This window comes from Crocodylus siamensis, chromosome 1 (genome assembly GCF_052110815.1).
Source record: "Crocodylus siamensis isolate JL-2025a chromosome 1, ASM5211081v1, whole genome shotgun sequence".
Lineage (NCBI taxonomy): Eukaryota > Metazoa > Chordata > Crocodylia > Crocodylidae > Crocodylus > Crocodylus siamensis.
The window spans coordinates 321,049,786-321,073,491 of record NC_143395.1 but is presented as its reverse complement, the minus strand read 5'-3'; the positions used below and the strand labels follow the sequence as shown (position 1 = coordinate 321,073,491).

At 42.4% G+C, this 23,706-nt stretch overlaps 1 protein-coding gene across 2 annotated transcripts in view; it reads right to left on the bottom strand.

Annotated features, from left to right (window-relative positions):
* Positions 1-23,706, bottom strand: part of UGGT2 (UDP-glucose glycoprotein glucosyltransferase 2) — a 241,848-nt gene that overhangs the window by 23,628 nt on the left and 194,514 nt on the right. For both annotated transcript variants that reach the window (XR_016438638.1, XM_090023359.1), the window contains exons 31-36: positions 21,757-21,842; positions 14,722-14,820; positions 9,378-9,462; positions 5,976-6,158; positions 5,078-5,238; positions 4,628-4,742 (exon numbers count right to left, since the gene is read on the bottom strand). Coding sequence is in view for 1 of the 2 variants with exons in the window: in XM_090023359.1 (XP_089879485.1) it covers positions 4,628-4,742; positions 5,078-5,238; positions 5,976-6,158; positions 9,378-9,462; positions 14,722-14,820; positions 21,757-21,842 (729 nt within the window). In the remaining variant the exon portion in view is untranslated. The remainder of the gene's footprint in view (positions 1-4,627; positions 4,743-5,077; positions 5,239-5,975; positions 6,159-9,377; positions 9,463-14,721; positions 14,821-21,756; positions 21,843-23,706) is intronic.

Genomic DNA, 23,706 nt, shown 5'->3' with positions numbered 1-23,706 from the left:
AGCATCTATTTTTATTATCATTGTTTGAGAGATGTTTACACTGTAAGTTCCTTTCTCCCCAGCTTAGCATCTAGCTCTTTTTCAAGAAAGATTTTTTTAAACTAATAATAATGAGTTTTGTACCTGGTTCCACCTATTAAGGAAGTAAGCAGTTTTTCTTGTACTGCCCTACTATTGAGCCATTTCTTACCTTGCTACAAGTGATCTCTTCTACGTGATGTTTATGGATCTAATTCTAATACTATATCTCTTCCATTAAGCAATACACAATATAACGGCTGAGCAAAATTAGGCATTATATAATTAGCAAAGCCAAACTTATCCATACTCCTATTTGCTAAACTTACGAAAGCATTTTCTTAAACATGCTCATCTCCAGAGCATAGTTCAAATGTTGTATTCTGCAACCCCTTAAATTTTTACTTTGCCATAGAAAAATTGATTCTAGACTACTATTTTGAAAAGATAAAACTAATAAGTCTCTCCCATCCATGTTCACCAAGTTACTTGCATTTGCTCTCATCTTCTTTACCTAACAGGATATAAACACACATTATGTAGAATGTGATTTTTAAATATAGCTAATAATAGCCTTGTTGTATAGAAGGTCTGGGATTTAAAGATCAGTGTGATCAAAGTCCCAACCACTGATGTACAACTTGCAGAGTCCTGCTTCAACTTGCAGCACTTGTGGAATTATAGGCACAGACAGGAGAGCATGTCTGTTTCCCAACCATGGGATAAGGAAGGCATCAGACCATGAGCCCATGCTAAGCCCTCCCCAGAAACAAATGTTTTGGCTATTCTTGCTGATTGCCATGTCAGATAGCTTGATCTGTGAATTACCCCAATTTGAGAAAATGTCACAGGATCATGTCATAGGATCAAAGAAAAGTAGGACTGGAAGGGATCTTCAGAGACCCTATGGTCCAACCCACTACTCAGGTAGGATCATCCTTCTCTCAACCATCCTATACAAATGCAATGTCTGTTTATTAGCAAAACCAGTCAATCCTGATGCAACAAGACAACACCCTAACCTGCCACAGGTAAAGCAGTGGGCAACAGGCCAACTTTCTGTTCTGCAACAGTTGTTGAAATACTCTCAAGAGATCCAGGGAAGACTATGGCCCACACTACAAAGAAAGGCAAAACCCCTGCAGTCCATACCAATCTGATCATGGGATAAAATTCCTTCCTGACTTCAAATATGGCAATTGCTCTGACCCTGAGCAGAGGGGTAAGGTCCTGTAGCCAGAAATCTTCAGGTTTAAGTCCCAGCCGAAGTATTAGCACACTGTAGTCAAAATAATCCCGAGTCTTGGCTCCAGCAAACACCCAAAGCAAAAGAAAACAAACCCTCCTCTCCCACGCTTCCCCTTTCCTCCCCCACTCAACCAATACATGTTGTAGCAAGAGGGGAAAATCCTTGCTGTCCTGACGTGGCAACAAACAAAGCCCAAAAGCATGGGAAATGCTCATAGGAAAACATAGGCATAGCCTCTCCTAGATTATCCCTGACCAATTCTTGTTAAACCTCTTCTTGAATATCTCCAATGATGGAGATTCCACAACTTCTGTAACCAATCTACTCCACTGCCTCACTTTTCTAACAGTGAAGAACTTTCTTCTGTTAGGACAGAGAGATGCATTTGCTGAGACTACCTGCTTAGGTGGTCTGAAGCCTGGGAAGTCACAGCCAACAGCTGTATCTGATTATAGGGTCCACCACCAGCACCTGACTTGTGTCCTTGGATGAGAGGTGAGGAAAAGGGGAGAAGAGATTTCACACCACATTATTTGTTAATGTAGAATATCAACAACTCTGATTAAGTAGGCTGACTAATCCAGAAAGTTTGCATTAGATGCATCACCTAACCATTGCTGTCTTACCATATAAAGAAAATCTTTTGGTCTCTTCCGTAGCCACAAACAGGGATTTTGTAATGCCTTGTGCTATAGCCAGTTCACTTGTATTTTAGTTCTTAATCTTGGCTATGAGAAGTCGAATCTTATTTCTGATGTTTGTTAGAAAGTCATCTGTGAAGCATGATGACCTGAGAGGGCAGGAAGAAGAGCACTGGGGTGCCACAATGTTTTTAGTTGTGGCTATTATGTGATGAGACTAGCCAGTTCATTCCTTACTGTTTTACTTCCCTTAAGTCCCTTCTATTCATTTAGTGTGCTGTCAACGAAGCTTCCCCTTTCCTATGTATCTTCCTTATATTTGAGTAAGCTCTTTTAGGTGTTTTCAACTCATAAATAAGACCTGTTAGCCTGAGTCAATGGTGACTTCTTTAACTATATGCCTAAATCTATATCTAGGTATGTGGTATTTGCTTTATATTAATTAAAAATACTGTTTTGATAGCTTCTGGTATTTGCATATGTAGCTGACTTTGTATTGTTCACTATAAGTGCAGTATAAGGAAAACTAAATCCAACATTTGTTGTTATTTTTTTAGTGACCCCATAGTCCAGTAGGTGATGCTGTTACTGTTATTTTAAGGGCTGTTAGAATGAGTTTTAAAAATGGTCAGGCGTGTTAAACTGGCAATAACAGTCAACACAAATATGGCTAGTTGCTTACATTTATTATTAATGAATACTTGGAGAATATTTCTCAAGATTTACTCTTACTGGGCCTATGTTAGGATCAATATCCATGGTTTCAATTTCTTACTATATTCTAACACTTGATTTTTTTTCTTAAAATTTTAAACTAAATAATTCAGCAACACAAAACATAAAACCTTTAGGCTACTGTAATTTATTCACAGTAGCTTTTTAGGTTCAGATAAATTTAGCTCTTATATGCTTTTGGTTTTTGTTTCCAGGAAAAAAATCGTCTGCATTTTAGTACATGAAAAATTAAATATCCATGTATGTTGTATGTAGGGTATGTACAATTACATATTTTAAGAATATCTCTGATGTAATAGATGCTACTACTAAATAAAGTAACAATATTTAGAAGCAAGGCAATCCTCAAAATCCAACATTGCACTGCCCCTGAATTTTGGAGAAGTTTTTGGGAGGAATAAAAACCTGGATGTGAGCTGTTTCACTGTTGGGTTGGTTCCAGTTCTAAACCAAAATTTGCCAAATAACTCTTTTTCAGCTGTAGTTCAGATCCAATGTGTGTGTGTGTGTGTGTGTGTGTGTGTGTGTGTGTGTTTCTGTTTGAGGGCTTTGGATAATGGCAGTGAATACACAAGAAATAATTTAGATATATTTTCAATACTGTTTTGCAAGCACCTTATCTCACATAGTTGTATCTAAGTAACATGGCAGTATCAAGGACAAGTAACAATATTACACATGTACAGATGGAAGCCTGGGAAGTCACAGTTACATTTGTAGAATTTGTAGAGAATTGTTGGTCTCCTGATAGAAATTACTAGAGTACAAGTTCAGTTTCTGCTGGAGGCAACATGCCCCATCCAAGAGAAATATTTTCCAGGTTGCCACCTGGAAGATTTCCCCTGCAGGAGAGTTTCTCTCACTAGAATGTCCACCTGCATACTCAACTTCTCTGTGATCAAGAGGAGTCAAGCACCAGCTTCCTCTGTTCCTGCCTCAGACTCAAGGGTACTCCAGTCTGGGAAAGGTAAAGGAGCATTTTTCCACAGCTCCCTTCTGGAGACTAGGAATGGGGAGCGGGAGAGGAACAGCAGGGCAATACTCCTTGCAAGTCTGTCTGATGGGGCACTGTGACTAGATATGCCTCCAGAGGACGGCTGTGGCACTAGTGGTCACTAAACTAAACCCTGCCCTGCCTCACTGGTCTCTCAGGCCACTACCCTGTTTTCATCTGCCATGCCTTGGTGTCTAGATAAGAAATATAGGAGGCTGTCCTCAGAAACCAGAGTAAGCCTTGGATGCTTTCCTTTGCCTTGTTCGTGGCTGGGCAGCCATATTCTGGTCCCAATCCCTGGCTGACCAAGGCATTATGCTTTCATCCTTTCTCTCGACTCCAAGCTTCCTGGCCTCCCTTTCTAGTCTCTGGATCTGCTGGCTCATTCATTGGGCCCCTGGCCCTGGCTCTGCTTCTTCTTACACCATCCAATGGGTCCCAGACCCTTGCCCAGCTCTTTCTGGGTTTCATCCACTTCTACTTGTTTACTGGGCCCCTAGCCCTAGCCATGCAGCCCACTGGGTCTTGCACTCTTGATGGAACCCAGTTAGAAAACCACTGCTTTTGAAAGTTAACTGTAAAAAAAAATTCTAGAATTCCTTTTTGTATTTGGCTAGTTTGTGCTGATGGCCATTGCCTCAACTCCACTGTAGAGATGCCAGAAAGAAAGGAACAGTATTTACACACCATAGAATAAAAGGCACATTACCTCACATTCTATTTTTCTGAAAAATAATGTATAATTTATTTTAAAATGAACATAATAAAATTCTTAACTCCAAGAATCATAACTATACTTCCCTAACAAGAATACCTAAAGTTGTATAACATTTTGACAATAATATAAGAGCCCATTTGCAAAACCTTTACAGAAACTCTTCAGATAATAGACAAATGTAATTAAGATTATATGCAAACCACAGAGAGTGAGAAAACTAGGAAGAACTTTATAAAGAAAAGATCAAACGTTGCTGATTAAACCCTACATACCTGATCTAAGTTTGAAAGACTGTTTGGATCTTGACTGAGAGCTTGGTACTGGCCCCGAAGCCTGTCTCCTGCAGCAATCCTTCTGAACTTCTTAAGATCTACAACATACAAGGCGCTACAAAAATAAAGCAATAAAGACTTTTATATACTTTTGGTAACATCAAAAGACTAGCAAAACTAAGAGGCAAATATTGCACATACATTAAGAATGTACAGAGACAAATAACATAAACATAAACACAAACACAATGTTTGAGTAACTGTCTGAAGCCCACCATAAGAAATGAATCCACAACACCTGCTAATCAATCTACAATTAGATTTTATGCTATATTTGCATCTTTCTTAGATCTAATATAATGTGATTATCTGTAATGTCTTATTGAAAAATAGTCCAAAATTCTAAACACTTTTTACAAACTGTCCAAAAATGTACCCTAATTTTCTTACCTTATGTGGTATTTCCTTTTCCCAAGATGGGATGCCCAATACCCTGATTTCCAGAAACGATATCCATCCATTTCTGTGCGACTGTCACAGAAAGGAGTGTATCCATAGGGAGCTCCATTTAGATCTAAATCTCTAAGTTCTCTTAAGTCATCCCTCACAATCTAAATAAAAGAAATATATAAATAATTATTTTTAGAATTTAATGTTTCTTGCCCAGTATGAGTCCATTGGGCATGGGGAGGAAAGGAGAATTTATGTTCTAAATACATATATTCAAATGTTTAATTTGGTTTTGGGGAAAAAGTATGGCACCCAAATCATTTATCCTTCACAGAAGTAGTCTTTAACAAAAGGTATTGAAAATGTGCCTCTTCCTGCATCCCCAGTCCCAAACTACAGTCAAGTTTGGGATCAACCTTTTTTAGCTACTGAACAGTACCAAAACCCATGCAAAATTCAGGATAGAAAGCATACAGAAGTACTTATTGAAATTTAATTACAATAATGGGACCAACACTAACAACTTGTAAAATATGTCCTGAGATATTTAATCATTTCATGGTTGTTAGAGGCTGGAAGGGACCTTACAGATCATCAGGTCCAGTCCCCCTGCACTTGGGCAGGAAATGACCACATACAATCAACATTTCAGCATTATATCCATGTAAGAGAGGATAATGGCCACAAGTATATAATGCTGTACTAGTTCATAAATGATTAGAAGGGATACACACTAAATGTTGAACGCCCTAGCATGCAGGACTTTCTACTTAGCGATCTCCAAACCAAATACTGCAATCTGATGAGAGCAAAAACTCAGATAAAATGACAGCAATGATGGAAGGACTGACAGGAAGTAACATAACCTGGTATTTTTATAGAATTATTGATTTCTTACCAGATCAGCATCAACAAATATTATTTTGTCCACAGCCAATGGAAAAAGAACATCCAGAAAAAGAATTTTGTAACCCCAGATAATTCTTTGCTTTTCTGTTTGTTGATATAGCCAGCGGGGCCACTTATATTGCACCAATTCATACTGGAATCCATATTCTTTAGCCAGGTAGGGAATAACTTCCTAGAAGTGGAACAAAACCCACAGAAGTGTATAGGGCAGTACACAGAAATTATGCATCTTGCTTAATGTCACACATCAGAGCTAGCACAAAACTATAACTCTTAGCTCTAGTTTTGTGCTGTAGCCACTCATAATTAATTTAATGTTCTCTTAATAATAATTATTCCCCCTCTTTATATTCTACATTGATTTCTTTCTGTTACTTCATTCCTCCTTCTTCCATGTGTGCTTGTTTTTTTTATGATCACCAAAAACTGATTAACAGCCAAATTATGCACGCAAATGTTTTATTAATATAGGACAATATAAAACATAAGTAGGACAAGATGATCTAGCTCATTTAGTCCTACAGTTAGTTCTACAAATGCAGCACTTTTATAAAGGAATACAAGGTTATTTCTGTTTGTTTTCTTTTCTCCTATTACTTATAATACTTTTTTAATTAAAGAAATACTGCTTTTCTCATTATAAAAATATGTACCAAAAATGTCAGGGTAAGTGATGACTAAGGTATATTAGGCATATCTAAACTATGTCCCCAGAGAATTGGGTACATATGCACTGAAGAATGCCTGGGCCATTCCTGCTGCCAAGCACCAAACCCAGAAATGAAGTGGCAAAGCCATGCCATGGGTGTCTCGCCATAACTACTCCAAAGATTTGTCTCCAGTGTGCCTGAGAGCAGCTGAGTGGGTACTCCTGCAGCGTATTCACTGTTGCATTTCTGGGTTTGGAATGTGCAAGGGGGAACAAACGGGCATAGCATTCTTGAGCAAATCCCTCTCTAAGAGTACTAGAGATGTGATGCAGACATATGAATAGTGGACACATACAAAAAGTAAATACTTAGCTCTGTAAGTATTTGACACTTAGGCTGTTCAAATAATCTGGAAGAATCCTCCTGAGTTTATAGAAAAACCTACCTAGAGATGCCTGAATAGACAATCATGCTAAGCCCCTAAAAACAGCAGAGCGCTTGTGGTGCTGCAAAGCCAGGGGACACTTGTGCACTCATTTCAGCATACTCTGTACAACAGATTGCAACAATGCACAGGGCAGCCCTGCCTGGCTGACCCTGACTACTTCACAGTATAGGCAGTCCTTGACTTACCAAGTTATGTTGAACAGCATTTATGACATTTGTAAATTGACACCCTGTTTCAATGTTCCAATGCGGGTTTTACCTTTACTACACTGGACATGGCTGTGTCCAGCTGGTAAGTCTGTTGTGGTGGGGGGGAGAGGCGTGGGAGGGAGAGGCATGGGGAGGCAGATCAACACCCCCACAGTGAGGGAGGGACCGTGGCCGGGGCAAGTGCTGCCCAGCTGGGGTGGGGGAGGCACAAGAAGGGGGTGTGGCAGCTCCCACCGCTGTGCACCACAGGTCTGGGAGGGCATGGGGGGGGGGGGAGGCATTTGCCTCAGATTTGTGTGGGGCAGCGCATCAAGTGCTGGGATTGGGGGCTCTACCCTGTTGCTGCTTGCCTAGCCACAGTTGTGCTGCCGTGGCCACTCATACCCCTGCTCTCAGCACTGCTGGAAGGTAGCCCAACACTGCCTGCCTTGCCACGGGGGGAGCAGCTGGATGAGCCGTGGCTTCTCCTGTGGTTGCCCATAGCCCCCAGAGTGCATCCTGGCACTGCTGGGATCCCCATGGCAGGAGCCGCAGGGGAGCAGGCAGATGAGCCATGGCTTTACTCCAAGGGCTATAGGCTGTTAATTATTTAGATGGAGGATCAAGATAAACTCTTTGCTCCTGTGAGTTTATGCATCATTCAGGAAAAGGCTAGGAGTCCTTATGATGAACAGCAAAAAGTGGTAGAGGAAGAAGATGTACCCACTGTTGTAGAGACTCCTCTTCGTAAAGTTTTGATGACAAAAGTGTTGTCTGAGGCATTTCAACATTTGGAAGCTGCCATGTCCCTATCTGAGGAACATGACCCTGACATCGAATGCAGTGCATCAGTGAACAGGGGTATATCCAACAGGTACAGCTGCTACAGAGAAATTGACACGCAAAGCAAGAGAACATCTGTCCAAACTTTCTTGGATACTTTCTTTAGCAAAGCAGAGAAGACTCCAGAAAAACCTGCAGTCAAAATCCTAAGAAGACTCTAGCCAAGAACTTCTCAAAAAGTCTAACCAGGAGCCCTTCAAAAAGTCCAGCAAAGTCACTTCAAAGAAGTCCTTCCAAATCAATATGATTGTTGTTTACAATATAAATACATTGATGTAGCTATATTACTCATCTATAATTGACTGAGTATAAAATTCTGGGTTATTTCTGGTGAAAATAGGGTGTTGGGCCTTGGTTCAGGAACCAATCCCCCATTTATAATATTGTTTCTTATGGGAAAATTGGTTGAGTTAATCGCATCTTAAGTTGAAATGTTGTTTCAGGAACCAATTGTGTTGTAAGTCTGAGGACTGTCTATATAATGTGGTGAATGTAAAGTGGGTGTGTGCTGCTCCCTGCTTTACTGAAACAGAAGAGTCCAGCCCAATTAACCACTGTCTCCCTGGGAGGCAGGGGACAAGTGCTGTGGCTTCTCTGAGAAGAGACTACGTATAGACATTCAGTCTCACAGGAGAAACGCTCACAGAAGTGATTTAACCCTGTCTGTCTCCAGATTATTTTTTTTCTTGGAGCAGTCATTTTTGCTCTGGGAGAAAAATCCTTAACATCTGTAAACTCATGATTTCTCTTGGGAGAGGAGCAACTCTCTCAGTAGAAAATGAACATCTACATGCATCCTCAAGCACTTTGAGGGGGAAAAATTAATGAGTTGCAAACATTCTAGTTTGTGCTTTATTAGAATACACCCAGCCTCCTAACAAGTTGGTCTTGTTGGTGTTATGGAAAATATATGGTAAAATAGGTGCATTTTAAATACAGCTTCTTTGACATTTTCAGAAAGTCCTACTGGTATTTCAAGCTATGTCTATAAGGAATCTGTTTCAAGTTGATAGAAGCTGACAAATAAGAAGAAACTATTAAAATGCACTATTGTAGATAGTTTGTAGAGAAAAATAATCTCCCGTAATGGCAGTTTTTAGCACTGATATTAATGTTTCCATAATATACTATTTTAATTCATTTGGGTATTATTTAAAAATGTTTTTCCTAATGATAAAATATTAAAATAAAAATTATATTATTCATTTTAACATTGCTCTGTTAACCACAGAAATACAATCAAAGAGGAATGCTGCTCTTACTTTAAATGTTGGCGAGAGGTAATTTTTCAGAAACCAAAACTTAACTGGTGTCTTGGTATGACGCAGAACAGAAACCATCATTATTCTGTGGAAAGAAATGTCTATAAGAAACAAAATACATGCATACATGCAATTGCATTTCAAATTAAACATCACTAGAAATTTTATAGTATTAAGATCTGCTAATATGCTATATCTTGCAGCAAGAGGGTTTGTAATTGCTTTTTTAATAGCACAGCTTAAGAAAGATTTTCCTTCCACGATCATATAGTGCATTCAAGGGCTGTTTTTACTAGACGATTAACCTGTGGCCCTTGGGAAGGATTTGGTCTGTGAAGAGAACTTATCCAGTCTCCTGAGCATGCCAAAAAAATCCAGGTCCTGGGTGTTTCTCTGCTCCTACTATTCTACAGGGAGACCTTCCTGCCTTCTCCTATATAGAGCTTGCTCCCCTGTCTATGACCCCCAGCCAATCAAGTGCACCGTCCACTCAGCATGGCTCAGATGCCCGGGTGCCTCATGGGTCTAAGCTGGACAGATTAGAACAACTTTGATCCTCTGGGCCCAGCAGAGCTCCCACTGTTCTCCCACCCCAGAGCCCTTGTGGCACTTCCCAGATGCATGAGACTGTGGTTAAGATTTATAGTCTCACTCCCCTCACCTCCTATTAGAAAGGGAACCCCAGCACACTGGGAGCTGTAGTCTAGCCTACCTTAGGACCAAGTGATATTAGTTCAGCTCACTGTTGGTGTGAGGTTGCTGACCCCTGTCCTACATACAGTTCTACAGTGGCTAAATCAGAAGCAGGCAAAAATACATCTCTCCGGCCTGCCAAGGGATACTATCTGGCTCATGGCAGGTCCCTCAGCTCAGGCACGTGGACAGGGGTGGCGCAGCTGCCAGAGTGAACTTCCCAAGAGCCCCCATAGTGGCAGCTCACTCTGCCTGGCTGCCACTATCATTGTGTCTGCTGCCACTGTGGGAGCTGGCCCTGCTGCCCAGGCAACTCAGCTCTGCACTGCACCTGGTTTGTGCTATGGTTGCTCATGGCCTGGGAGCGTGGAGCAAACCCAATGGATAGTGACTGAATTAGGCTGCCCTGCACTGCCAGGCCATACTGCTCCAGAGCTATACTGTACTAGGGCTGCCCATATGCACATGCTTGGGCAGGGACAGTGGGAATTGGATCATGGTTGTGTTCTCCACCCCACTCCTGGGTCAAGCCGATCACAACCCGTTGGGACTACCCTGTGCTGCTGGGCTGCATGCAGCCCAAGGAAGAACCAGGTACAGTACAGGGTGGCATGAGGCTGTGGCAGTCTCACAATCCACACCCCTCTGTCCCTCTGAGTGCCAGTTCCATGGGCAGGGGCTGGGCATGGCCATGGCCCATGGAACTGGTACATATTGCAGGGACATGAGGGGAGCAGATCACAGCTCTGTCCTGACCCTGTTCTGTTACCGCTCCAAGATCCTGGCTCTGGCTCTAGCCCCAGCTGTCCATCCTGCTCCTGGATGCTGCTTCCCACCTGCCCGAGACCCCATCTGAGCATGCTCTGCCCACAGGGGTCCTGGGCCTGTCTCCATGGAGACCTGCCCACCCGCACACTCCATCTTGTGCTCCAGTAGTAGAAGTGAGGCAGATGGGTCCAGAGCCAGATAGGCTCAACTGTATCCCTGCCCCTAGGCCTACAACAGCTCATCAAAACTCCCTAAGTAGCCTTCCACCTGAAATAATTGCCCACCCCAAGCTAAGCCATATTTTTATACCAGTTTAAAAGAAACAATGTTTAAACAATATTAAAAAAAAATGTTTTGCTAACAGGTACTATCCTAATGGATGGCAGAACTAGAAATGCTCTATAATACATTGCAAATACTGTATGCCTATTGGCATGGGTTATTGTATTAATATATTGATCTAATTTAATAGAAAGCTGTAAGAAAAAACAAGCATAAAAGAAAAAGGGTGATTCACAAGTTATGCTTTCTTTTGCAAACACTTGAGGGTTGTTAAGAGACCATGCCAGGAAATGATTCATGAATGTAGACGATCAAAAGAATTATGCTCGATTTAAAAGGAATGCTTTTTCAAGAGCAATTACTTACGGAAGCAAAGTAAGACAGTGTTCGTCAGTCCCTAGCTCACAACCCAAAAGTGGGTCGCAAGAATATTTCAAAGGGTCACGAGCAAATGCCAGAAAAACATGTGAAAGCATAGGTTTTCCCTTGCAGGTTGGCAATGTTCCAGCCTGCAAGGGCATGCTTGGGACCCAGCCAGGCAGGGTTGTGGAAGCAGCTCCAGCAGCTGGATAAAGGTAAGTATATGGGGAGTGGGGGTTGGAGGGCCAGAGCTTGGGGACTGTTGAGGTCTAGAGGCAGTGTGTGTGTGTGCATGTGTATGCATACATACAGAGGGGATGGGTATGTGTGGAGGGCAGGTGCCTGCTGGCACTGAGGGAGGGTGACCTGGTACCAAGGCTGTAGCAGGGCAGGGGACAGCAGGGCATTGTGGTTCTGGCACTGGCAGGGCTAGGGGTGTGTGGGTCAGGACAAGCCACCTATCTTTGCAAATGGGTCCTGGTACAAAAAAAAGATTGAGAACCACTGAACTAAGATACCCAGCACCCCACGAGATATGTAAAGAAGTTAGGCCTACCAAGTTTAACATTAGAAGATAGCATGCATTACAGACTATGGTTTTACATTTCTTTTTATCCTAAATGCAAAATAAATAAAACTTTAGCTTTAAGAAAGCTATCTTGGGTTATTGTACACCACTGGTCAAAGACTTCTGAAGGAAAGAACTGCAGGTGTCTGGACTCCAGTTAGATCTGGTGGTTAGGAATAACTGACGTGTAGAGGGTACTGGAGCCCATGACCCAGTTTGACAGAAAAACCTAGTAAATGGTGCTCCAGGGCCATGTTTAGATGTGTCTTTGTAACAGAAGCGCTGTAACAGAAATATAGTGGTAAGAGGGGTGTACAGATGTCCAGAGCCCCACAGCTGGAGCTCCTGATCTGGGTAACAAAGTCACTGCAAAGGTGTGTTCTCCAGCTAGGGGTCAATAAGGGGTTACTCAGCCCTGCAGCTCTGATTGCCCTGCCAACTGTTCACTGACAGTCTGTCCTCTCTCCCAGTAGGGAAGGGGGACCAAGCAAGCTTATCAACAGCAACACTGGTTCCTGACAGTTCCTTACCATGGGGAAGGGGGACTGGACAGGCTGTAAGTAACTTTCAGAGGATGAGACAGGCCATTTCCCTTCCCCAACCTTGCTCACTGGGTACTGATCACGAGCTCCTGGAGTGGTAGGCTGTCACTGAACCTACTACAGGCTCCAGTCAGGGGCAAGAGCTTCTGTCTCCATTCCCTGCATCCCTGCATTTGGGATCTTGGGGCAACTGAGTGACTGAAGTGCACTCTTCAAACATTACATGTGGCACTACAAAACACAGAGCTACAGAGAAGTTCCTTTTTCATCCAGGGATATTTTAGTAGTGCTTCTGTCATTTTTGTAGCACTTTGGCTATTTTTGTAGCACCACAAGGAGGATACACCCGAGTGTTTAATTTTCTAGCCCTACAATGGATATACAGTAGGGCTGTGTGAAATTTTCCCAGGTGTTTTGTTTTGAAGCTGTTTCAATGAGTTTCGAGCTCAAAACAGTAAAATCAAAATGAAACAAAAGGCTTCAAAACAGCTTCGAAGTGAAATGAAGGCACTCAAAACATTTCAAGTTTTGAAGCCAGGCTTGCTTAACTTCATTGCTGGTCCCAGGTGGCAGTGGCAGCCTCCTGTCATCCCGTGTGCAGATCTGGGGGCCCGCACCCCCAGGAGGGCTGTGGGACTGTTCTGGACTCCTCCTGGGGATGCAGGCCCTGGGATCTGCACTCAGGATGACAGGAGGCTGCTGCTGCCACCTGGGACTGGCACTGGGTGCAGCCCGCACTCAGTGCCAGGATGATTGCTGCTGCCACTGGCCCAAACAGCAGCAGCAGCCTCCTGTCATCCTGTGTGCAGATCTGGGGGCCTGCACCCCCAGGAAGTCTGTGCCAAACTCCTACCAGGGGTGCGGGCCCCTGGATTTGCGTGCAGGATGACAGGAGACTGCCATTGCCAGCAAGTGGCATGAGTTTTTCTTGAAACTGTTTGAGGTGTAGTTTCCGAGAAACCTCTGCACGTATGCCCTTGAAATGTGGCAGGCTTCATGCCTTCAGAAGGGGCTACCATCCCTGCAATTTTCATCCAAATCAGGCAATAAATGACAGTTTTAGGCATTTTCATGATTCCCCATTATAGCCTATGGGCAAAATGTCAAAATGCATTGAAACAACCAAACAGTTCCAACGAAACAGAACAGAACAGTGCTTCAAAACAAAACGACAAAATGAAACACTGTCCCTTCAAAATGGCAAGATGGAAGTAAAAACAAAAAAGTGCTGTTTCGCACAGCCCTAATAATACAATACCGCAAATATAACATCTGAAGACAACCCAAGATAAGTTTTAGCATGACACCTACAGGAATGCACTGACAGAAACCAAAGAGAAAATAAAACTAGAGGGTTAGCTGCACCTATTGATACATGAACAAATCAGATTAAGCAGTTTGATATACCACATTATAATTCTTCTTTCAGAGCAATGAGGAAATATTAAATCTATGAATCACAAATACCTAAATACTATGACACATAGGTGTCATGGTGGATAGGCAGTACACTTTGGGGCTTGGCAACTCAGCAACATAAGGCTGAAGTTACACATTACACTTAGGCCATTCTAAGGGCACTCCATTTCATGGAGATCAATTTGCTGCCAGTATTTCCCACCCCTCCGAGCAGGAATAGTCATAATGTTGAGGCTCCTAACCACACCCCTGCTCACCAGCTCTCTAGTAGAAAGTCAGAGTGGTCCAGGCAAGAAACAGTATTAATTATTAACATGCGATGGCTCAAAGCATGTTCTAATTTTAACACCACTTAACATTTCACTGATTTAGTATGGTCTACACATAATGTGAAACTTTACCATAAGCAAATATTAATTAAGTCAGTGGAGTTCTATATGCCTATATGAGGAGTAAATGTGATCTTTTATATTCAGGCTTAGCATTTGCTCTCATAAAAAGCATTTTAAAAGATATATATAGATATATTTACAAACAAGAATAATGTTCTTGAACAATACTATATAATAGCTTAATTAGAACTTGGGTAACCCAGTAATTACACCTTACTGCATGAGATTTTCTATACATTAGTTTACTATTTTTTTTAAAGCTGACAACTTATGATGAACATTTACACTGTTTATATTAAATTCTTACTTTTTTTAATTACCTTAAGAAGCGTTCATATAAATGACCTGAGGCAACTGAAAAAATATTTAGAGAATAATTTTTCCTCTCCTTTTCTTCTGTTTGAATTCCTCCTGAAAAACTTTAAAAAATAATAATCTATTAGAGCCTGTGTAACTATGGCAAAGGACCAAAAATACATTCCACAAAAAAACTAAGTTAATTGCAAGGTTATGACACAGAAGAATCAAAAGAAGTCTGATTATCTACAAAGAAAAATGTCATTTCCTTTTGCATTTTCATAACAGTGGTTCTTTAAGAAGTACGGTTCACATACACTCCACTTTCACTTCTATAAAACCCATAATGTTGCACTAAATCAAGATTGTCAAAGATATGACCTGTAGGCCAGATCTGACTGACAAAGCCCTAAATCTTGCCCAGAAGTTTCAGATATGTACAGGGCTGGACCTGGCACAGAGGATCAGTCAGGGGTACATGCTACATGTGGTGCCTACATCAAATCAGTCCTGCACACTAGATCTGGGGCCAGTCTGAAGAGCTGATCCAGAACACATACTGCATAAAGTACCTATGCTGGACAAGCTCTGTACGCTGGCTCCAGTGCAAGGGGCTGGTCTATGGGCTCAATCCAGCCCACAGAACAGCCCCATGTCCTTCATTTGGCCTGCTGGGCCGGACGAGTTTGATACCACTGTACTAGGTTCTTTTTTTGAATACCAGGTTCTGTTGGGCCTGTACCTGGCCCTTCATGTCCTCCAAGAGCTCAGTAAATGAGAGCATAAAAAGGGAGTAATGGATACAACCACTCTCCACTTCCTTTAATAAAACAGGATTCAGATCTGACAAGAACTCCACAGTATAAGGGAAACAGAGTTGTAAAACACATGCAGGCATCACATGATTAATACCCAGTCTTTTTTTGAGCAACTGGTGATTCATAAACAGTGAGATATCCTTTAGGTAGGTGCCCAGAGTCTATTAAAACAATGGCTACAAGAGATTAAGACATCACAATGAAGCAGCAGACTGCCCAGGTTGGTCCAAGTATGCTACAGAATAATTCTGAAAGTGTCCAAGACCTATTTTATATTGTTTTTGGCTGAAGATCTGTTGACTCTTTATTTTGTCAGCAACATTTGTATCAAGAGACAATCTACAAGAATCCCTGAAAGTTTTCTTTAATTAATTAAGACAGTAAAAAAGAATCTTAACAATATTTAAGTATTTAAGCGTCAAGTTTGGCTTCTCTAAAACAAGCTGTAGGGAAGAAAAGAGGTGGATCACCTGACTGAGATGAAAGTTAGAAACTGTTTTAGACATAACATTAGGAGAGGCCTTAAAGTTACTTTGTCTTTGTGGGTAATTATATAAAGCAGCGATCAGCAAACTTGAAAGGCTGCAGGCCAGACTGACCCAGTTTGGGTCAGAGGTAGGAACCAGCTGCTTTTCCCCACAGTGGTACAGGGAGAGGACCGTGACACTTGAAAGTGACTACTGCTGAAGCCTCATGTTTGTGATCCCAATCAAACAGTTCCACAGCTAGAACCAGCCTGCAGGTTGTACTTTGCCAACCCCTGGTATAAAGTAGTCATTCGTCTCTTCTAGTTAACATTATAAATAAAAGAAAATATTTTTCTTCTGTTTAAGTGCCTCTTGAAACACTTTAAAAATAAATGTCTAGCATGGGGTTCCTGGACAAATGGTACAAAAAGCAGGTTTTCAAAGGTTAAGGAACCCTATTAAAATATTGCAGGATTGCAAAGTTTCTCCAACCAGTGAGAAAATTTGAAGACTTCTTTGAGAAGCACAGTAACTGTTGGATAAGGGAAGGTAATGTGGCCTTTGGCTGAGGGGGATAAAACATGACTACCAGATCTCCTCTTACAAAGCTGATGAAATAGTCAAATACTTCATGGAAATCAGGTAATACAACATACTAGCTAGCAACACTTTCAAAGGAGTTAGTTGATTTTCTATCACCCAAATAGAAAACCTCTTCAATTTAGCTAGAGAACTTGTTTCTACTGCAGACTTGAATGTTTCAAACTACTAAGAAACATGGTCTTTCTGTGGCTATTAGTCATTCAGAATTAAGGGCAAAAGATGGAGGAATGCTAAATCTAGTTTGGGGACTTGGTGGGTTTGTATGATTCACAGTACAGCTGTGCAAAGCTTCAGGTGCTGATTCAATACAGAGGAGATTTGGCCTGATTCGGTGGCCGAATCTTTGAATCTGAATCAAATCAGGAGACAAATAAAATGGTCTGAATCGATTCAAAGCTCTCTGAATCGATTTGGAAAAGATTCAGGCAGTTCCCACTCACTGCCACAGGGAGCTGCATCCGGGTTCTGTGCCAGTAAGTAGGGGATGGGGGACTGAGGGGAACCATGGGGGGACCCCCTACCAGGCCCCATCCCCTGTCTGCTCTCCCAGCCCCACTGGGTGCCCACTGACCCCCATTCACTCTGAGCCCTGTCAATGGCTGGGGCCTGTCTGGCCCCTGCATCTTGGCTCTTTAAAAAAAAAAAAAAAAAAAAAAAAAAAAGCCCCGCACTCACCAGCTGTTTCCAGGCAGGGGGGCAATTCCCAGTGCCCACCACGGCCTTGCGCTGTGTAGGGGCTATGCCATGAGCCTCCAATCTCTGCATGTTCTCCCAGCCCCATCAACATCTGCCCTGCCCAGCCCCAGGTCCCAGCTCTTTAAACAACAAAAAAAGCCCCATACTCACTGGCTGGTGAAGCGTCCATCAGGGCTTCTGGGGGCTCATGGCAGAGCCGCCCATGCAATGCAGGCCAGTGGGGGGCAGCAAGGATTACCTCCCACCTGGCGGCAGCTGGCTTTTTTTGTTTTTAAGAGCCGGGATGCTGGCACCCAGTGGGGCAGCCATTGACAGGGCTGGGAGAACGGGTGGGGGGATGGAGCCTGTTTGATTCGGAGATTTGGCGGTGGCCGAATCTCTGAATCAGATTTGGCCAAATCGATTCAGGACAATGATTCGAATCACCAAATCAAGTCACTGTCCCCCAAATGGGTGGAATCCGAATCAAAAGTGAATACTAGCTGCTTTGCACAGGCCTAATTCATAGCTACTTTTGTCAGAGCAATGATTTACAGATGTACTGACAGATTCACTAGGTGCAATACCAACATTGTCTGGTCCATGCTCCTGCTGTTTGTATTGTTAGGGATGAGTCTTGCCCATCTTCTTGAAGACTTTCAGTATCAAGATGATTGTAATATATACCCACGAGTCTTACAGACTAGACTAAGAACAGGAATATAAATTCATCTGACAGGGATCTTGTGTTAGCTTCCCCTTTGCAACAGAATTTGTGACATTTCTTGTTCTCGGATACAAACAAATCTAATACTGGGTGTTTCCATTTGCAAGACATCTTCTAGGATAAGGTCCTTAAGTGACCATTCACAACTGTCCAAGTACTGCCAATTGAGATGATCCATTAAGGGGCTTTGAAGAGATGAGAGATATAAAACCATAAAAGAGATGTGATACATGATGAACCAAATGTGTCCTGCCTCTTGGTAGAGGTCTGTGAACATTTACCTCCTTGAATGTTGATATAATGCACTAATGGAGTGTGTAATGTTAGTTGTACTATAACACCCAAGAATACCGGACAGCTAGTGCAAGCTAGGTCAAACAGCACTCATCTTCAAGTTATTTATGGCAGGTTTCTTGGAGAGATCCAAAACACTGAGTCCAAAGATATACTCACTAGTCTAGTACAGATATACCTGCCACCAGTGTCCTGTAGGAAATGGGGAGAGTGGCACATTGCTGCACAGGTATTGATGGTCCTTTCTGAGGAATCATGCACACCATATTTATGTTTTATGTGCCAGACAAATACACTGATTTAAACCACCCTTGCACGGAGGCTAAGTCAAGTCCAGCAAAGGTTCTGGGTATGTCTGGAGCTGATAAACAAGGCTTAATGAGGAAACTTGTGCAGCAACTAAGATTTCACCCCTGTGAAGTCTAGAATAGCCCCATATGAATTTTGTGTTTTGAAAAGAATCAAGAATGGATTTTGCTCTGTCTGTGAACACTAGTCACCAAGGAGTTCCAAAGATTACTTGTATCAAGTTGTTCAACCATTCAGGCCACTTACTCCAAATTAGCCAGTTGTCATGGCTGGGATTATATAGAATTCCTTGCTTTCTTAAATATGTGGCAAGGTGAAGAGATGAAACACAAAACAGGGCATTTTTACACATGCTTCGGGAGTGTGGTATGATGACTAGAAAATGGTATTTAGATATTTGCTTTTGGGAACTGGCTTGTAGGTAAAGTAGACATGCATTAGATTAGAACAATGGTCCAGAGCAACAGCAAGGGTTAATTGATTTCTATACCCTGACTGTGACAGTTTCTTCAAGGCCCACTGTGTCTGACACAGGCAAGCAGCAAGGAGACACACAGGCTGGGGAACTAAAGACATGTACCACACTATTCCATAACATGAGATAAGGTGGCACCAGGTCACAGTGCCCAGCTGCAAAGCTCTTGGAATTTCTGGTTTTGGGGAACAGACCAAATTAGGAAAAGACCAGGAAAAGCCCAAATTAGGATGTGTGCATGTGATGGGTTTGTGAAACAAAGGATTATGTTGACAGGACAGAATGTGGACAGTGCGATGGCCATAGAGAGACCAATCAGCAATGCCTGAGATGAAGAGTTATCAGAAGAGGAAAAGAATACAAAAAGAAGAATTTCAGAGCAGCATAGGGTCCCCGGGATGGGAACCCGAGGCTACCATGGACAGAGGGCATACCACCAGCATGTCTCATCCACCCCGAAGGAGGGCAGGGGAGTGTTTGGCCTCTGACCTCCAGGCAATGACATTCAAGAGAGAACCTCAGAGTGAAGCTCACATACTGGCCAGACGTACCCTTTCCCTCTGATGACAGTTCTAGGACTAGTAGATATAGAATTGTTTGCATTATTCTCATCTGCTAGCATTGTGTAACAATAACATTTGCCTATTATTGAATGGAAAGCTTGTGGTCAGTCTGAGGATTTGGGTCCACCTGGAAAAAGGCATCTGAGTCTTAAATCCAGTGCCAACAAAGTAGGTGTGTGGGGGGGGAGGGGCTTTAATTTAGTGTGCTTCCGAAAGCCACTCTAATTAAAGTTTCTGGAGCATCTCATGTATCAGCATGCCTGCACTTCAAAATGGTGGTGGAAGCGCTTTAGCTAATGCTCATCAAACAAGCTCTAGATACCCCACTACAATTTTGAAGCATGAGGACAGTGATGCGTAAGACACAGAGGCTGGCCGGTGTATGGTAATCGCTGCACTCCAGCAAACTTTATTGAGTCTGCTCCAATGCAATGTAATTACGGCACATCAGAGCAGCCTCTGGGCTCATGCACAGGCACCCACACAGTATTGATAATTAGACTTTCCCACAAAAACCTGTGGATGTGGACACATGTACATTTAAAGCCCTTTCAAACAGGAAAGTTTCAAAGGGGCAGCAACTGTTATACTGAAATTGTGTGTAAAGGAGTGGAATAATATAAATGTATCAAAGTGACTCCCAACTTTAACACTGCTTCTTCCACAGTTAAAAGTTGGAGCAGTTTTCTTTTGAAAATTATTTTCCTTTGAAAACTATGTCACAGACAGTCTTACCATCTGTAGTAGTACGAGAATGGTTGTGAGTGACTGGTGCCTCCTGTATCTGGGAGGCACATTTGCAGAAGCCGCCAACAGCAGTGGCCCTGTCAGGGGAGGTGCCGGGGGGCACTGGTCCCATCGGGGGGGGCATGTGCACCCCCTACCAGTTGCCTATGAGAATGGCTGTCCCTTATCTGATGAGTCTGAAGATAAGTGTTGTGTTCTCTGAAAGTTTATGCCCTAGATCTCAAAGTGGTACCTGAGTTCTTCAGCATAGACCACCATATGCAAGATATCATGGTTAGTTTGTGAAGGAATTTAAATTATTCTCTGTGCTCCAGCTATTTTTCCCTCAGTGAATTTGCACACCCAGTTCCCAATTCAGCAAATTATATTTAACCATAAACACTTGGTAGTTTCAGATGCACATCTGGAAACTGATTGAGAAATACTATTTATGACTAAAGAAGTCCATCGTCATAACATCCTGTAGTATCAATTTTTGCATATTAGTTATTATGCTTAAACGATAAGAGTATTGAATTGATAAAGCTCTATGATTTTATGAACAAAACTCTATTTTGTGCTTGTTCCTTGCTTGACATAAGTAAATGAACTTCGTATGACCGGTGTATGTGAGTATTTGTGTGAGAGAGTGAATGGTGAAAGTAAGGTAACTATTTGCATGAAACAGAAGAAGATTTAATTGATTGTGTAAGAAACAAGACACCAATGCATAAGTTACCAGACAGTAAATTAATTAACTTAATTAATGGATGGCTGAAGAACTCATCTGTGATCAGGTACAAAGAAGATAGTGAGAAGAAGGAATTTTGCTTATCCTGCTATTTGAACTACACAATGCTTCAAGGCAAAGATACCGACTACACAATACTTGAAGAACACAATGCTTCAGGACAGAGATACCAATGGAGATACCAACTTTACTGGAATGACCTCAAGTTGAGATAACCAGAAGAAACAACCTTTAATTAAAAGCTTAGCATGGAAAAATCCCAATGCAGAACAAAGACTTGAAATCCCTATAAAAGTGAGATGCCGACAAGCCAAGATGGAGAATCCACTCTTTGCAACCTCTTGGAGCACGGGTATGTCTGTCCCTGCTCATAACACCCTCAGTAAGCCTGGACTGGCCATCCAGTGCTGACATGGAGTAACTTCTGCTGGTAACTATAACATCTTACTGGAGTGGTTTTGTGTGTATGTCTGTCTATGTCTGTTTGTGTGACTGGTGTCTCCAAGCTTATGTATCTGCACTCATGTAATCAATAAATGAGTCATTTAGAAACAATCCTGTATCTTTCACAATATTTATCACTTCAGGGGACACAGCAAACTACAAATAATACAATAATAGAAGGATCAAATTGTAAACAAATCAGGTACCTTGTAATTGATTCCCAAATTCCTTTTTCTTCTGTAACCCCATCATTAAGTAGATCTTCATTGATTTTATTGGCTTTTTTCTGCACCTAGTCATTAGAATAAATTGGACTGAAATAATCTGGGAAGTCAGTTAGCAAATACAGTAACTGAAATATTTAATTAAATAGACCCATAGTTGAGACAACCTAAATTTCCAACTTAAGCAAGCTAATTCTTTAACTGTATTAAATTCACTTGAAACAACACTAATTCATACTATTCGATGAAATATTTTTATACAATTTACCTGTAATGAGTTCTAGCTATTTGGATCTTGAAAGAGATATATATGATATTGATTTATGATACCCAAGATTGCAATCTAATTTAAATAAGGCACCAAATAGCACTACATCTGATACAACTCTACTCATTCCAGTTACTGGACTACAGGAAGATACTAGTTTTCCTGTAATATAATTTAATACTGACTTAAATCACACACTAGGGATCAATATATTGATGTTTCCTCTATCTGTATATTACAACTAGAATCAGCTGCCTCCACAGCCTCTAACCCTACTCCCCCCTCCCCCCCAGCACCTAAAAGCTTACATCTATGAAATTAGAGAAGAGATTTAGAGGAAGAGGTATTCTTATCCCCTCTCTGTTGTACCCAATGTACATCTTTGGCACAACCTCTTAAGGTCCAAAATTGGGAAACACTGACTTAAACAGAAAGTCACCGTGTGACTGAAAGAAAAGCATGTAACAATCTTAAAAATTCTTCATAGTACAACCTTAATGTCAACATTCTTTATTTCTAATGTCATTTTTAATACCATATTTAGTCAAATCCAAGACCATTTTCCCCCCCATTCAATATGGGGGAAAAAGCCCCATATCTTGAATTCAAGTACAAGACAGGGAAGGATGGTGGCCGATGGCTGCTGCAGCTCTGACTGTGGGCCTGGAGCAGCTATCTGCTGCTTGCCCCCTGCTCTGCCTCTTCCCCACAGGTGCTGCCCCTTCATCCCCCTGATGCTTATGGTCAGACATGGCTCTGACTCCATTCCCTCCCAAGGCACAGAGCACATGGAATCTCTGGCCCCTGCCCAGCTATTACCACTGTTAGTAACAGTGGTAATTCCATCCCTGGGATGGTGCTGCATGGCTGGGCAGAGGCCTGAGCTTCCATATGCACCGTGCCCCATGAAGGAATAGAGCCAGAGTCAGGCCTGATGGTAAGTGGTGTGGGGGAAAGGGAAGAGGCTCTATGGGGCAAGTAGAGAGGCAGAGGCTGCAAGAAAGGGCAGAGGTTATAGGGGAACAGAGGCTGCAGAGGCTGTGGGAACAGTAAGGCTGAAGGCAGAGGCTGAGTACACAGAGGGCAGGAGAGGAGAAGGCAGCAGGGCAAAGGCACTTTGGTGGGGGTAGGCTTGGGGGGTCAGGCAGCTGGGGGAGGCAGCAAATGATGTACGTACCAAGGGGGCTGTAGGGGGAGACAGGGGACAAGGGGGCTGCCTGCCCCTCTCACTGCATGTCCCCCTACCACTACTTTTCCCATTGTAGTAGTTGGGACGGGGGTGGAATTTTAGACAAACCTCCAATAATGAGATTCTATCACAGAAAATTATAACAAATCTACAATTTTCCATATACAGACAGGATCTTATTGGGAGGGGAGCCAGCTTAAATTCAAAGTCCTCTTGGATTCTGGTAAATTCTATATGTATAAAAGCCTTAGTCTGTCTGTCTGTCCATAATGCTTTATTTGCAATCTCTGAAACAACCAATCAATGGCAATGCAGTGGACAGCAGCAATGTAGCGACAGTGGCCAGAGCAGGGGGGGAAGCCAGTGGCGCTGGCCTTGCCCCCACTCCCGGCCCTGTTCCTTGAAGGCAGTAAAGGTGCAAGGTGCTGGCAATGCACCGCTGACCTGGCCCCCCGCTCCGGACTTGTCACCCCTG